The sequence below is a fragment of the Rhinatrema bivittatum genome, chromosome 2 (genome assembly GCF_901001135.1).
Source record: "Rhinatrema bivittatum chromosome 2, aRhiBiv1.1, whole genome shotgun sequence".
Lineage (NCBI taxonomy): Eukaryota > Metazoa > Chordata > Amphibia > Gymnophiona > Rhinatrematidae > Rhinatrema > Rhinatrema bivittatum.
In genome coordinates, this window is record NC_042616.1 from 151,995,524 (window position 1) to 152,009,061 (window position 13,538).

Sequence of the window (13,538 nt, forward strand, 5' to 3'; positions counted from 1 at the left end):
CCTCTCTCCCCTCCCAGACCTCCCAGCCTCTCTCCCCTCAAAGCCAGATGTATATGCTCTTAACAGACCTCGGCCGAGGTCTGTTACGAGCATATAAATCTCCCAACATTTCCCTATCAAACCTGCTCTTGCAAACGACCCTGCATACAACACCCTTCCATCGCTTCTCTACGCTAGAAACCTCGGGGTTCAGATCGACCAACAACTGAACCTTAAGAAACGTATCAACATAATCCTCAAGGAGGGATTTTACAAACTCAATGTTATGAAAAAACTAAAACCCTTACTGCACCCTGGTGATTTCTGCACCGTCATCCAAGCCACACTCTCTGCCAAACTGGACTACTGTAATTCCCTCTTCCTCGGCCTGCCCTACTCCTCCATAAAACCCCTCCAAATGCTGCAAAATGCAGTAGCCAGAACCATCTCCGGCGCACGCAAATATGACCATATCGCCCCAATTCTCAAAGACCTTTACTGGCTCCCAGTATCATCACGTATACTCTTCAAAACCCTTACCATTACCCATAAAGCCATCTTCACACATAATTCAGATTGGCTTGAAGAACCCCTCTGTCGCTCATGCCCTAATCGACCTACCAGAACCTCCAACAAAGGGACCCTCTTTTTGCCCTCCCTCAAGAAGGCACACCTATCATCTACGAGAGATCGGGCCTTCTCCATTGCCGGGCCCACGCACTGGAACTCTCTCCCGACCAACCTCAGGCTTGAATCATGCCCTTTGAAATTCAGATCCCAACTTAAGACTTGGTTATTCAAACAAGCCTACCCTCCGGACCATTAAGAACTCCCCCCCCCCCCCAATCGCGCCCCATGCCCTCAGACACTTACCAATCCTTGTATTTAGTTTGTACATAGTTATGTTATAATTGCTATGCATTCGTTTCCTAGTTTCCTCTGCGCTTTGTTTTTTTTTGCTCTTTCCATGCTTCTCCTATCTGTTCTTTGTACCCCCTCCCCTGTTAATTGTATTTTCCATTCTTTTGTTCCACTGTAAACCGATATGATGTTTCGACTAATATCGGTATAAAAAAATTCTTAAATAAATAAATATGCATTGGAATAATACAAAAATAGAAACATCACCATGTATCATAAAACAAAATCAAGAAATATAAATCCATTATAATAGTAAACCATGTTAATAAAATCAATATTTCACAACAAATGATGAATAGAGCATCTAATAAATAATAAGGATAAAATTAATTTTAAACACTTCCCAAAAATCAATTAAATATTTCAGAACAGTAGACACATTAAATAACACCCAATAAGTAAGACAAATAAGGCTAAAAAATGTTCCCCTTGCTATACCTGGAACTTTTGATTTCCAGTCACTTTCAGATTGTCGTGGATTAGTAAGGAGGGGGGGGGGGGGCAGGAGAGGAGGGAACACACAAACTCCATCAAAAGTGATGCATCAGTCAAAGCTGTAGTCTCAAGTAAAGTGTAAATATAAACTTTTCATTGTAAATATGAACTTAGCATTCAATGTTAGAAGAATCTTATGTAGAAACAGGTCTACTTAGCCGATTAATTTTCCTCCCAGCATAGCCGAGCTTCGGAACAACATTCCTTCTTCAGGGGACCTGACACGGCCAAAAGGATAACAAACTTTTGTCTAGCTTCTTCACGACTCAGTCATACAAGCACGGCCAAATAGCCAACATTCTTGCATGAAAGATTCTTCTCAATTCAGTTATACATCTGGCACGATAGTCTACGGCTATGTTACTGACAACAGCTTCCTAGGTATAAATACCTATGCACGTCCTCCTCCCTCCTCCCCTGCGGGGTCCCAGTGTCGTACTTTGAACCATGTGGCACACCAATCAGGCCCTGGCAGGGGAGGAAGGAGGATGCACCTGAGCAGCTGCATGGCCCCATTCTCCTCCTCCTGTTTTAGGATAGGCGAGTGAGTGAAGGACTCTGGAGGAGGGAGGGGGCATTGTCCCGCTGTTTTGTTTCTTCAGCTTTCCCCTTACAGACGGACGCCTGGGGGTCTTGCCCCCCCTCCCCCCAATACGCCACTGAGAATAAGTTTAAAAATATAAAGAAAAAGCCCAGAGTATGTGGATTGTCTTTTGACCTTATAAACCTTCAAAAATGTATGTGTGTTTTGTCTAGCTTCTTCACGACTCAGTCATACAAACACGGCCAAATAGCCAACATTCTTGCATGAAAGATTCTTCTCAGTTACTTCATCTCCCCCATATCAAGTTTAATTAACTATTATTAAGGCTCAAATGAGAACATTTCTTTGGGGTTTATTGAGAAATCCGCGTATTTTGGTGTTCATATGTTATCATGTTTGCTTTTAAATGGGCAAATTTACATTTTGAGTATGGAGTACCCAGCATGCCAAATATCATGTCAGCTTTAAAAATTAAAATAAACTAACCAGTTCACAGTTTTAAATTGTAGAATGATGCCCAGTGATTTTGCATTTAAATTGGAAATATTTTCTCTGTTTGGTATCTCTTTTGCATAATGTATTTGTCTCGTTTGGCAGTTTACTTATAGTGTGCTGTTGTTTTTTTATGTGCAAAATTAGTTAAAGGAAAACCAGAAAAGTAGTAGTGTAGAGTTGATAAATTGGCCAGGCTTCTGAATGCTTTCAGGGCTACTGAGGTTCCTTCCTCAGATAACTTTTGCATTATGACCTTTGCAGTTTAGGCATAGATTAAACCAAGTTGCAAATAAATATCACTAGCAACATGGACTGGAATAGCTGAGCAGACACCAAATGTGGCTCAGGTTCAGTGACTGCACATTCAAAACCTGCTATGCCTGTGTTATTGAATACAGTTGGAGTGTAAGTGTATTTTAGGAAACATTTTCTGAGAGGGTAGTAAATGTTTACAATAATTGTATGCTCATTTGGCAAATCAACTTTTGCGAGGCCCATATAATAACTATAACAATAAAGTAAATATAGCCACCACTAAATCAAGAATTATATAAACATTTTTATTACAGCTGTTACTTAAAACTATAAAAGTATTCCGTAATTCCATCATATAAAAGATAGGAAACTGAATTTTTTTTTTTTTAATTTCATACGTAAACTTTAACAAACAACTCAATAACACATAGGAAATTCCTTTACAATCCTCCTATACGGTAGTACAGCACAACCTTAGCATGCCCATGTCAGGGTAGAAGGAAATAGCATCTATCATCAACTAGTAACATAGTACTCCTGGGGAAATTCTGCCTACACAGATGTGTAGAATTCCTCTCCTACACAGAATTCTGCATTTGCCTGACAGAATTAAGTGTGGTGACCAGGAAGCAACAGCAACGGCAGTGGAGGCCTGCCAGAAGAAAGGAAGGAATGTCGTCTGTGTAAGCTGGAAGTTGGAAAGCAGCAGCGGGCTGACCTAAGCGGACCATAACAGAGTTGGGAGAGTTGTCATTCCTGTACATACCCAGATCAGTCCAGACCAGTGGGTTATGCATTCCCACCAGCAGATGGAGTCAGAGAGCAAAGCTTTGAGGCACTGGTATCCCAAGTGTGCCACCGGCAGCTCATCAGTATTTCTCTGACTCCAGCAGATGGTGATCGTGTATACCTGCAGCTCTGTGTGCAGCTTAGCCCAGCGCACTGTATAACCCGCAGTTGGACGTGGGTTGTATAGGCGCTAAATAATCCCCTTATGCAATAAGGGGATTAGCGCCTCTACAACGTACGTCCAACATGGAGTGCAACTAATAGTGCTCATCACATGCAAATGTATGTGAATGAGGCTATTAGCTATTCACTCCCAATGCAAAAAAAAAGAGGTGCGTCTAGGACGCACATTTTAGCGATCAGAAATTAACACCCCCTAGTGTGTCTAATAAGAATAGAAGGTAGAGTAAAATAACTACATATAGCTGTTATTAAAAATCACTGTTTGTCTAGATATAAACATTGATGTGGAGTTAATTTTAAAGCAAAACTGAAAGCATTCCTGAAACAGCCTTGCTCTAACCAGCTTGGTCAGCAGACTCACAGAACCAGCAGGGGGCAATTAGATCATTTGAGGGCTGTGCTCAGCCAAAATACAGGAAATACTAAAGCTTCTTGTGTTCAGCTAAGTAAAACGTTTAACATAGTAAGCCAATCTGGGGGAGGCTATTGTCAAACACAATAGCAGATACAGGGTCCTGAGAGCAACCTTGACCAAGGGTAACTGTTTAACTCCCTCCCACCCCTGGGGTTGGGTTTCTGATATAATCTGCCTGAATACATAATTTGTCAACTATATAGGCTGGTAATTTGGTAATTCCTTAAGAGTTATCCATCAAATTTACCAAAATGAGGACTATCCAATGCAACTGTTGTGGAGCCTTTATATTGAGGGTAATCATATGGAAACTTAAGGCATGGCCCATTTGTTCAGAACTCTCTACTTTGGAAAAGGAGCTGGCTGAAGTTAAAGCTGAATTAGCTTCAATAAAGAAAGTCTCAGCCACTTTACATCATTCAGGAATTAATTTCCTATTACCATAGAATATCCAAAAGTCAAGGAAAAAGAGATTTACTGTGGGCTCAGGTAGGATAAGACCTGTGACCCACAGACACCCGTTATTGACAGCTGTGCAGCCCACAACTCTACCCCTCCACTCACGCAGGGCATTAAGGAACTAAAAAAACAGTATTACAGTGGGCTCTGGTAGAATTAGACCTGTGATCTGGAGACACACACTGTATCAAGTGCAATAAATACAAAATGCCTTCTCTGTATTAAATACTGAAGAAGTTCTTGAGAAAAAGATTGAAGTGTTATCTGAAAAGAGAGAAGAAACCCAATGCATACAGAAATTCCAGATCAGAAACCAAAGAAAAAAGCTCACTGTGGTGGATGAATCTGTCATCAGAGGCACTAATCTTTTTCCTTGCACAAATGCAAAGGGAAAAGTGGATAACAAAACTCAACTAAAGAGGTCACAAAAAGGAGTCCAGGAACAGCAGTATCCTGAACAAAGAAAACTGGAAAGCTATGAGCACAAATGCTCGTAGTTTGGGCAATAAAATCCCAGATCTGCAAGCCCTAATAGTGGAGGCGGACTTGGACGTTGTTGCTGTCACAGAAACGTAGTTTACGGAATCTCATGACTGGGATACGGCAATACCAGGCTATAATTTGTTAAGGAAGGACAGAGAGGATAGGAAAGGGGGAGGAGTGGCTCTTTATGTCAGAAACAATATCCAAGCATCTGAGCTACAAGAAAGATGGGGCAATGAAGAAGCACTATGGGCCACCCTAAAAATAGATGGGGCATCCATTTTTATTGGAGTGGTTTACAGGCCTCCAAACCAAAAGGAAGAGCTGGACAGAGATCTGGTTGAAGACATCCAAAAGAAGGGAGAAGTGAGAAGTGGTGATCGTTGGAGACTTTAATATGCCATATGTAGACTGGAGAATCCCATCTGCAAAATCTAATAATAGTAGAGAAATAGTGGATGCCCTGCAAGTAGCTTTGTTCAAACAAATGGTAATGGAACCCACAAGAGAACGAGCTATACTCGACTTAGTACTCACTAATGGAGATGATGTCTCTGATGTCCAGGTGGGCGCCCACCTCAGCACCAGTGATCATCAAACGGTATGGTTTAATATCACAAAAAGGATAAGGAAAAGAAGCACAAAGACCCAAGTTTTGCAGTTCAAAAACATGGACTTTGATGAAATGGGGAAGTACCTGGAGGAAGAACTAAAAGGCTGGGAGAACGAGAGTGATGTGGATCAACAGTGGACCAATCTAAAAGGAGCAATTACCAAGGCAACTAATCTATATGTTAGAAAAGTAAAGAAAAGCAAAAGAAAAATGAAACCTATCTGGTTCTCAAAGGAGGTGGCTGACAAAATAAAGGATAAAAGAACAGCGTTTAAGAAATATAAAAGATCCCAAAGGGAGGAGCACAAAGAAGAATATCTGGTAGAACTGAGGGAGACGAAGAAATTAAGATGGCAAAAGTCAAGCGGAAGAGAGGATTGCCAAGGAGGTAAAGAGAGGTGACAAAACATTTTTCAGATACATCAGTGAAAAGAGAAAAGTTCAAAGTGGTATAGTGAAATTGAAAGGTGGAAAGGATCAATGTGTGGAGAGAGATGAAGACATGGCAGAAAGATTAAACGAATACTTCAGTTCTGTGTTCACTAAAGAGGACCCTGGAGAAGGACCGTCTCTAGTTAACAAGAAACTGGAGGGGAGTGGAGTAGATGTAACTCCATTTACAGTAGAAAATGTATGGGAAGAGCTGGAGAAATTGAAAGTGGACAAAGCCATGGGGCCTGATGAAGTTCATCCCAGGATATTGAGGGAGCTCAGAGATGTGCTGGCGGGTCCGCTGTGTGACCTGTTCAATAGATCCCTAGAAACGCGAGTGGTGCCAGGTGATTGGAGAAGAGCGGTGGTGGTCCCGCTTCACAAGAGTGGGAACAGAGAAGAGGCTGGTAACTACAGACCAGTTAGCCTCACTTCGGTGGTGGGAAAAGTAATGGAGTCACTGTTGAAAGAAAGAATAGTGAACTATCTACAGTTGGGAGAATTGCTGGACCAGAGGCAGCATGGATTCACCAGGGGAAGATCCTGTCAGACAAATCTGATTGACTTTTTTGACTGGGAACCAAGGAATTGGATCAAGGAAGAACACTAGATGTCATCTACTTTGATTTCAGCAAAGATTTTGATACAGTCCCGCACAGGAGACTGGTGAATAAAATGAGAAGCTCAGGAGTGAGTGCCGAGGTGGTGGTCTGGATTGCAAACTGGTTGACAGACAGAAGACAATGTTTGATGGTAAATGGAACTCTCTGAAGAGAGCGGTTTTAAGCAGTGTATCGCAAGGATCGGTGTTGGGACCGGTCCTGTTCAATATCTTTGTGAACTACATTGCGGACGGGATAGAAGGTAAGGTTTGTCTTTTTGCGGATGACACTAAGATCTGCAACAGAGTGGACACGCTGGAAGGAGTGGAGAGAATGAGACGGGATTTAAGGAAGCTAGAAGAGTGGTCGAAGATATGGCAGCTGAGATTCAATGCCAAGAAGTGCAGAGTCATGCATATGAGGAGTGGAAATCCGAATGAACTGTATTCGATGGGGGGAGAAAGGCTGATGTGCACGGAGCAGGAGAGAGACCTTGGGGTGATAGTGTCTAATGATCTGAAGTCGGCGAAACAGTGTGACAAGGCGATAGCTAAAGCCAGAAGAATGCTGGGCTGCATAGAGAGAGGAATATCGAATAAGAAAAGGGAAGTAATTATCCCCTTGTACAGGTCCTTGGTGAGGCCTCACCTGGAGTACTATGTTCAGTTCTGGAGACCATATCTCCAAAGAGACAGAAACAAGATGGAGGCGATCCAGAGAAGGCTGACCAAAAAGGTGGATGGTCTTCATCAAATGACTTATAAGGAGAGATTGAAGAATCTAAATATGTACACCCTGGAGGAAAGGAGGAGCAGAGGTGATATGATACAGACTTTCAGATACTTGAAAGGTTTTAATGATCCAAAGACAACGACAAACCTTTTCCATTGGGAAAAAAATCAGCAGAACCAGGGGTCACGATTTGAAGCTCCAGGGAGGAAGACTCAGAACCAATGTCAGGAAGTATTTCTTCACGGAGAGGGTGGTGGATGCCTGGAATGCCCTTCCGGAGGAAGTGGTGAAGACCAGAACTGTGAAGGACTTCAAAGGGGCGTGGGATAAACACTGTGGATCCATAAAGTCTAGAGGACGTGAATGAAAAGTGGGTGGCTCGCGGGAATGATGGCTACTACCTGGAGATAATACCCTTATTCAATAAACATACACATGGTTAATGCGACTCCAACATTGCTCTAAGCTTCAACGGCAAGAGGAAATGTGGAAAAAAGGATTTGATTTCACAAAAAAGCGGGGAATAGCTCGCTTGTTACAGCGGTTACTACCCCAAACCAAATAAGCCTGATACTTCACTTTCAATGCATATCCAGCATAGCTCTCTGCTTCAACGGCAGGGGAGAAAGTCTGATACTTCACTTTCAATGCATATACAGCATAACTCTCTGCTTCAACGGCAGGGGGAATGAAGAAAAGTGGATCTATATACAGACAACAACCAACAAGGACTGAATTACATAGTCTGGGTTAAAAAATAAGCATGGGTGTAGCTCGTTTATTGCGGCGGTTACTACCCCTAACAAATTAAGCTAGATATTTCACTTAGATGCAGTTCCAACACTGCTCTCTACATTAATGGTGGGGGTGGAAGGGAAATAGAACCAAAAGGTTACTAAGAGCCAAGAGTAACAGATAAGTATGAGGGAAAAAAAAGTGTGAAACTTGCTGGGCAGACTAGATGGGCTGTTTGGTCGTCTTCTGCCGTCATTTCTATGTTTCTATAACGCCTGCCCGGAGCGCAACAGTGCGAGCCCTAATTTAAATATTGCATCGCGCCCCCAGGAGAGGTGTCTGGGGGCGCGTTATGAAAGCGTGAGCTGAACACACAGCGCCTGCTTTCAGCGCAACTTTTTTCTAATCCATCATACATACATATACATAAAAAACCATAATCTTCAAAAAGCGTATGCAACTTAGGGTCCTATTTACTAAGCATTTTTCCTGTAGACATAATGTAGGAAAAAACTTTTAGTAAAAAGCCTCCTTAGTTTGATATTTTTTGGAAATGTTTTATGCAAAAGCCACAAATCTGTTGTGTTCTTCAGAAACCTTCTAACCACTATCTGCTGTATAACTCAAACTCTGATGCAGATTATGTTTCACTGCTACCTCAGGTAAATTTCTAACAAATGTAGCAGGTTAACCTGCCACAGAAGGGGTGGAAAAACAGTACAGTGATAGGATTCAAGCAAGATGTGAAAAGATATAGAGAACAGTAATAGAATCGTGGTTGGTGGCTGTCGGATTGAAAACAATGCTGCCCTTCACGCCATAAAGAGCAGAGGCAAGGAAAAGTGACGAAGAGAAAATCTGGGCCAGACAAAGGAAGCATGACTTAGCGAAACTGAAGATCACAGTTACAACATCTTAGAAACCATTTGAACTGATGTCAGCAGGTTGGTGATAGCTGGGTAATATTCAGCGAGGCCATGGGACCTAGGCTTCCAGATATTTGGGCAACAACCTTGCTGGTTTTGGTAACTAAACATATAATTACAAAGATTAGTGGTAAGATATGGGGTGGCTAAACGTTGCATTAAGTATTCATGTCTGTGCAGGATGATAAGAAAACAGAGGAAGGGAAGAAAAACTAACTGGGATAGGTAGTGATGGCCTACAAGCAGTCAAGTTTCTACTGCTGGCAGCTGGGATATACCCTTAGCGTAGACTGCAGTATCTGATCAATGGGTCTTTAACTGCCGTCATCTGCCGTATTTCTTGAGTTCCCCATTTATTACTGCAGAGTAGTGGTGTGCCATACATTAATGCCCAGCTGTCACTCTGCAAGTGACTTTCTACGTCCCTTCGCACTCACCAGAATTATACCTACAGTCTATTGGCATCTACCCTGTGGATTCTAGAGAGAGGTCCATGTGTTTTAGGATGTTACAGTTCTCATGTTAAGGAGAGTCTGCTGCATTATGGTATCATTGTTGCAGGACACATTGAAGAACTGCACAGAAATAAAGGTTATCAAATAAAAACAAAATAAAAATATATAAGGTAATACTTATTATTCGCATAACTTAATATATTTCTTGAATAGCTTCTGAAAGCTCTCTTCCTGAAAAATTTCTACTGTTTATGCTTTAGTCTGCAAAACAAACTGTACAAATTTGACACGAAAGAATATTGTAAAAAAGTGCCATAAAATAAAACCATCCTTTTCTGGGATATTGAATATTAACACCATTGTAGATTTGCAAGCTCGTTCATAAATCACTTTTTTTTGTTTTTTTAATTTTTAAGTAAATCTTTTTATAGTGTAAGAAATCAGACTCCAGAAAATGTTCTTTTCATGCATTAGCTGCCTCTAGCTTTCTTCTTTTCTTTGTCATTGCATACATATATATATCAAGGTCAACAAGTAAGTTTTAAGTGATATATGTTGCTAGACTAACCATAAATTTGTGAATATTTAGTCCCATTGCAATGTTATTACCTGCAGCATGTTTGTTTAACCTTTATTTCTGTATATAGTGAAATATGCCAGCCACATTACTGCTTTCATTGCTAAAATTGAAAATGCATACTTATCTGCCTTTGGTTCCTAGGTTCATTCCAGATATTTTTGTATAAGAACTGATTGATTTTTTATTTTGCCCAATTTTGTAATGACAGATATCAGACTTGCTTCTTCATTCATATTTTTAACTAAAGATTTTGACTTAATATCTCCAAACCAGCAGGGACAAGAAATATATTTGAAGGGCAAATGGCATCACCACATTTGCCTAAAATGAATATTGTAGGATGCATTACAGGGCAGTATATGAATTGACTATCCTGTGGTTGAAAAAATTGTGGTAAGGAAATGGACTGAGGAATTACCATTAACAGATAGTTATCTATCTTGAGATACTGTCTGAGTGCTGCTAGAGGGGCAGCTTGAGTTAACCTGCCTGAAATGCTATACAGATGACAAGGAAAAGGAAGGGGGTGTGGCCGTCCATCAAGATCAAATTATCCTAATTTTCTCCTTCATTCTGTCTAGGGGTATGGGTGTCAGAATGACAGAGCCAGTCTACCTCAGTCCTTCCTTTGACAAAATGCTTCCTGGTTATTTATTTTTACAGGTGAGTTCCTTTTTTACCAAAGAGTTCAAAGCATGTTACAGGTCCTGAATTATTACATTTATAGTTTTAATTGTGCAAATAGAGGCTCTCAATAATATCACATCAGAAAACTTTAGTTATATAAGCTCATAGTTACAGAAGTATATAATTATAACAGCACAACAATAACAGTTCCAATAGTTTGGTGTTTGTGAGGCACAATGTCTTTAGGGCTGGCACAGTTAGTTTGGGTTTGGAATAGTGAGTGTGATGGGCAAATTGGATTGTATAGTGTGAGATAGCTTTTGAAGTATAGTGGTGGGCTTCCATTGATAGCCTTGTAGACCTGAGTCAGAATTTTGTATTTGGCATGGTAGAAAACTGGAAGCCAGTGGAGGGTTTTAAGATTAATATGATTTTGTCAACATTTCTCATGTTTATCATAATTAAACTCTGTAATTCATTGCTGGAGGATGTGGTAAAAACTGTTAGTGTAGCTGGATTTAAAAAAAGGACTGGACAAATTCCTGGAAGAAAACTCCATAAATCATTATGAAGGTAGACTTGGGGTAATCCACTGCTTCTCCGAGGAAAAGCAGGATGGTAGTTCTCACACGTGGGTGACATCATCAGATGGAGCCCCGACATGGAAAATTTATGTCAAAGTTTCTAAAACTTTGACTTGGGCAAATTGAGCATGCCCAGCATGCCCTATACCACGTGTCCATGCATGGTCCCTCTTCAGTCTCTTTTCCGCAGAACTGCAGCATCGCAGTTAGAGAGTCTCGTCTTTTTCAGCCTTCTGGCAAATTTTTGGAAAACGTTCCACACGATTTTTTCTTGGTTTGTTGTGGTTGCTGTGCCAGCAATCAACGCTGGGTCCCTCTTGGTCCTTCTTCTAGCATCCTAGGGTTTTTGACGTTTTTGGTAAATTTCCTTTCATACTCGTTACAGCTGCTACCATCGAGTTTGATCTACATCCCTTTTCTTTGGTCCCTTCATTGCTGCGTCTGGGTTTAACCGATGCCCTCAGTGCCTGAGGACCATATCCATCATGGACCCCAATGATGACTGTGTCCTCTGCCTGGGGGCATCACATGATGTCTGGGGTTGCCACAAATGCTCCCAGATGATCCCAAAAAGAAAGCAAAAAGATGTTGACTCAATAAGATGGAGTGCTTCTTCGGGTTGAAGAAGTCCGAGCCATTGGCATTGAGGGACCACAGAGCCGCACTGAAGGACAGTGAACTGTCTATATCATGGCACCAAGTTCCATCGGCTGATAGGGGCGCAAGAGACCGACTATTGTCGAACTCCTCCAGACCGAGGAAATTGGGTTCATTGGCACCATGGAAGGACCGTGTCGAGCATCAAGGGAAGCCGAAGAAACATTGGCATTGCGTCCCCATCGATACACTGTGCCGAGCATGGGGATGCGCCAGCTTATGTTGTGATTCCCCGAAGAGACCCCGTGATGAGCATAACCAATCTGGTCTCACCTCCTCCCTACCAGTCAGTTTTGGCATTGACATTGATTGAGGAGGAGCTTGAGAGGTGTGTGCAGTTGGCTGTCGAGCAGGTGATTCGGAGTGTTGTCACCGTGTGTCTTGGAGCCACTGCTGTAATTTCTTCATGCACGCATTGGTGTGATACTGATCCAGCCGGTGTCGGTTTCCAGAATGGCACCAATGCCCTTCGGGGCATTGCAGCCTCCCCATGCCAATAGGGTGGTTGTGGCCGGTTCTTCAGAGGAGGAGGAAGCTCCCCCCAGACCGGCTGAGCCACCGAGGCCTGCAACCCCCCCCCCCCTCCCCACCGTCTAGTGCCATTGGTGCCTATGTTGCTGGATGAAGGCCAAGCGCCAGGGCTCCATCCCCAGGTGATGACAGTGGGGATGAGGAGGCTTGTTAATTCCTGGGGGGGATGACTCAGCGGAGGTCTCCGACAATAACTCTGATGGTCTCTCCTCAGACCCATCTCCTCCGGAGGCCTGAAGAAGGTCCCTGCCTGAGGACCTTACCTTCACAGGGTTTGTCTGGTTGATGGAGGAGGCCATACCCTTTCAATTGTTACCCAAAAAGGATGCCAGGCATAAATGCTTGAGATCCTCCAGTTCATGGAGTCTCCTAAGGAGGTTGTGGCAGTCCTGGTGCATGACATCGTTATGGAGTTGCTGTTGAGGATCTGGGAACACCCCCTCACAGTGCCTTTCGTGAATAAGAAGGCTGACGTGGAAAGGCTGCCGGATTCGACAAGCGTTAGCTGCTCCACCAATTGGTGGTAGTTGAGTCTGCTCTCAAGAGAGCCAAGCATTGTAGGACCCATTCCTTGGCGCCCCCAGGGAAGGATCACAGAACGTTGGATGCTCTTGGGAGGAAGGTCTTTCAGGGAGCTATGCTCATTGCCCGCCTAGCTTCCTACCAGCTCTAGAGCCAGTACTCACAGGACATCTGGAAGCAGGTGCAGGACATGGATGACCAGCTGCCTCAACAGCAGCAGGACACCCTCATGTCACTGCTGTACAATGGCCTGGAGTGTGGAAAACACAAGGTCCGCGCGGCCTACAATGTTTTTGAAATGACATCGAGGGTCTCTGCAGTGGGAATCGGCACCGGCAAAATGTCATGGTTACGGGCCTCATCTCCGACCGGAGGTATAAGAAAGACTTGCTGACATACAGTGCACTGGAGAGAATCTCTTTGGAGATAAGTTGAAGGATGCAGTTGCCCAGCTTCTGGATCATCATGAGACCCTTCAGCAACCTTCTGCCAGCACTCCAGACCCATCCTCCTCATCTAGGAGG

General features: G+C 42.8%; 1 protein-coding gene across 8 annotated transcripts in view; it reads left to right on the forward strand.

The window, feature by feature from the left end:
• Positions 1-13,538, forward strand: part of NSUN6 (NOP2/Sun RNA methyltransferase 6) — a 154,750-nt gene that overhangs the window by 96,434 nt on the left and 44,778 nt on the right. For all 8 annotated transcript variants that reach the window (XM_029588741.1, XM_029588738.1, XM_029588742.1 and 5 more), the window contains one exon: positions 10,675-10,756. In XM_029588741.1, coding sequence (XP_029444601.1) covers positions 10,675-10,756 — 82 coding nt within the window. The remainder of the gene's footprint in view (positions 1-10,674; positions 10,757-13,538) is intronic.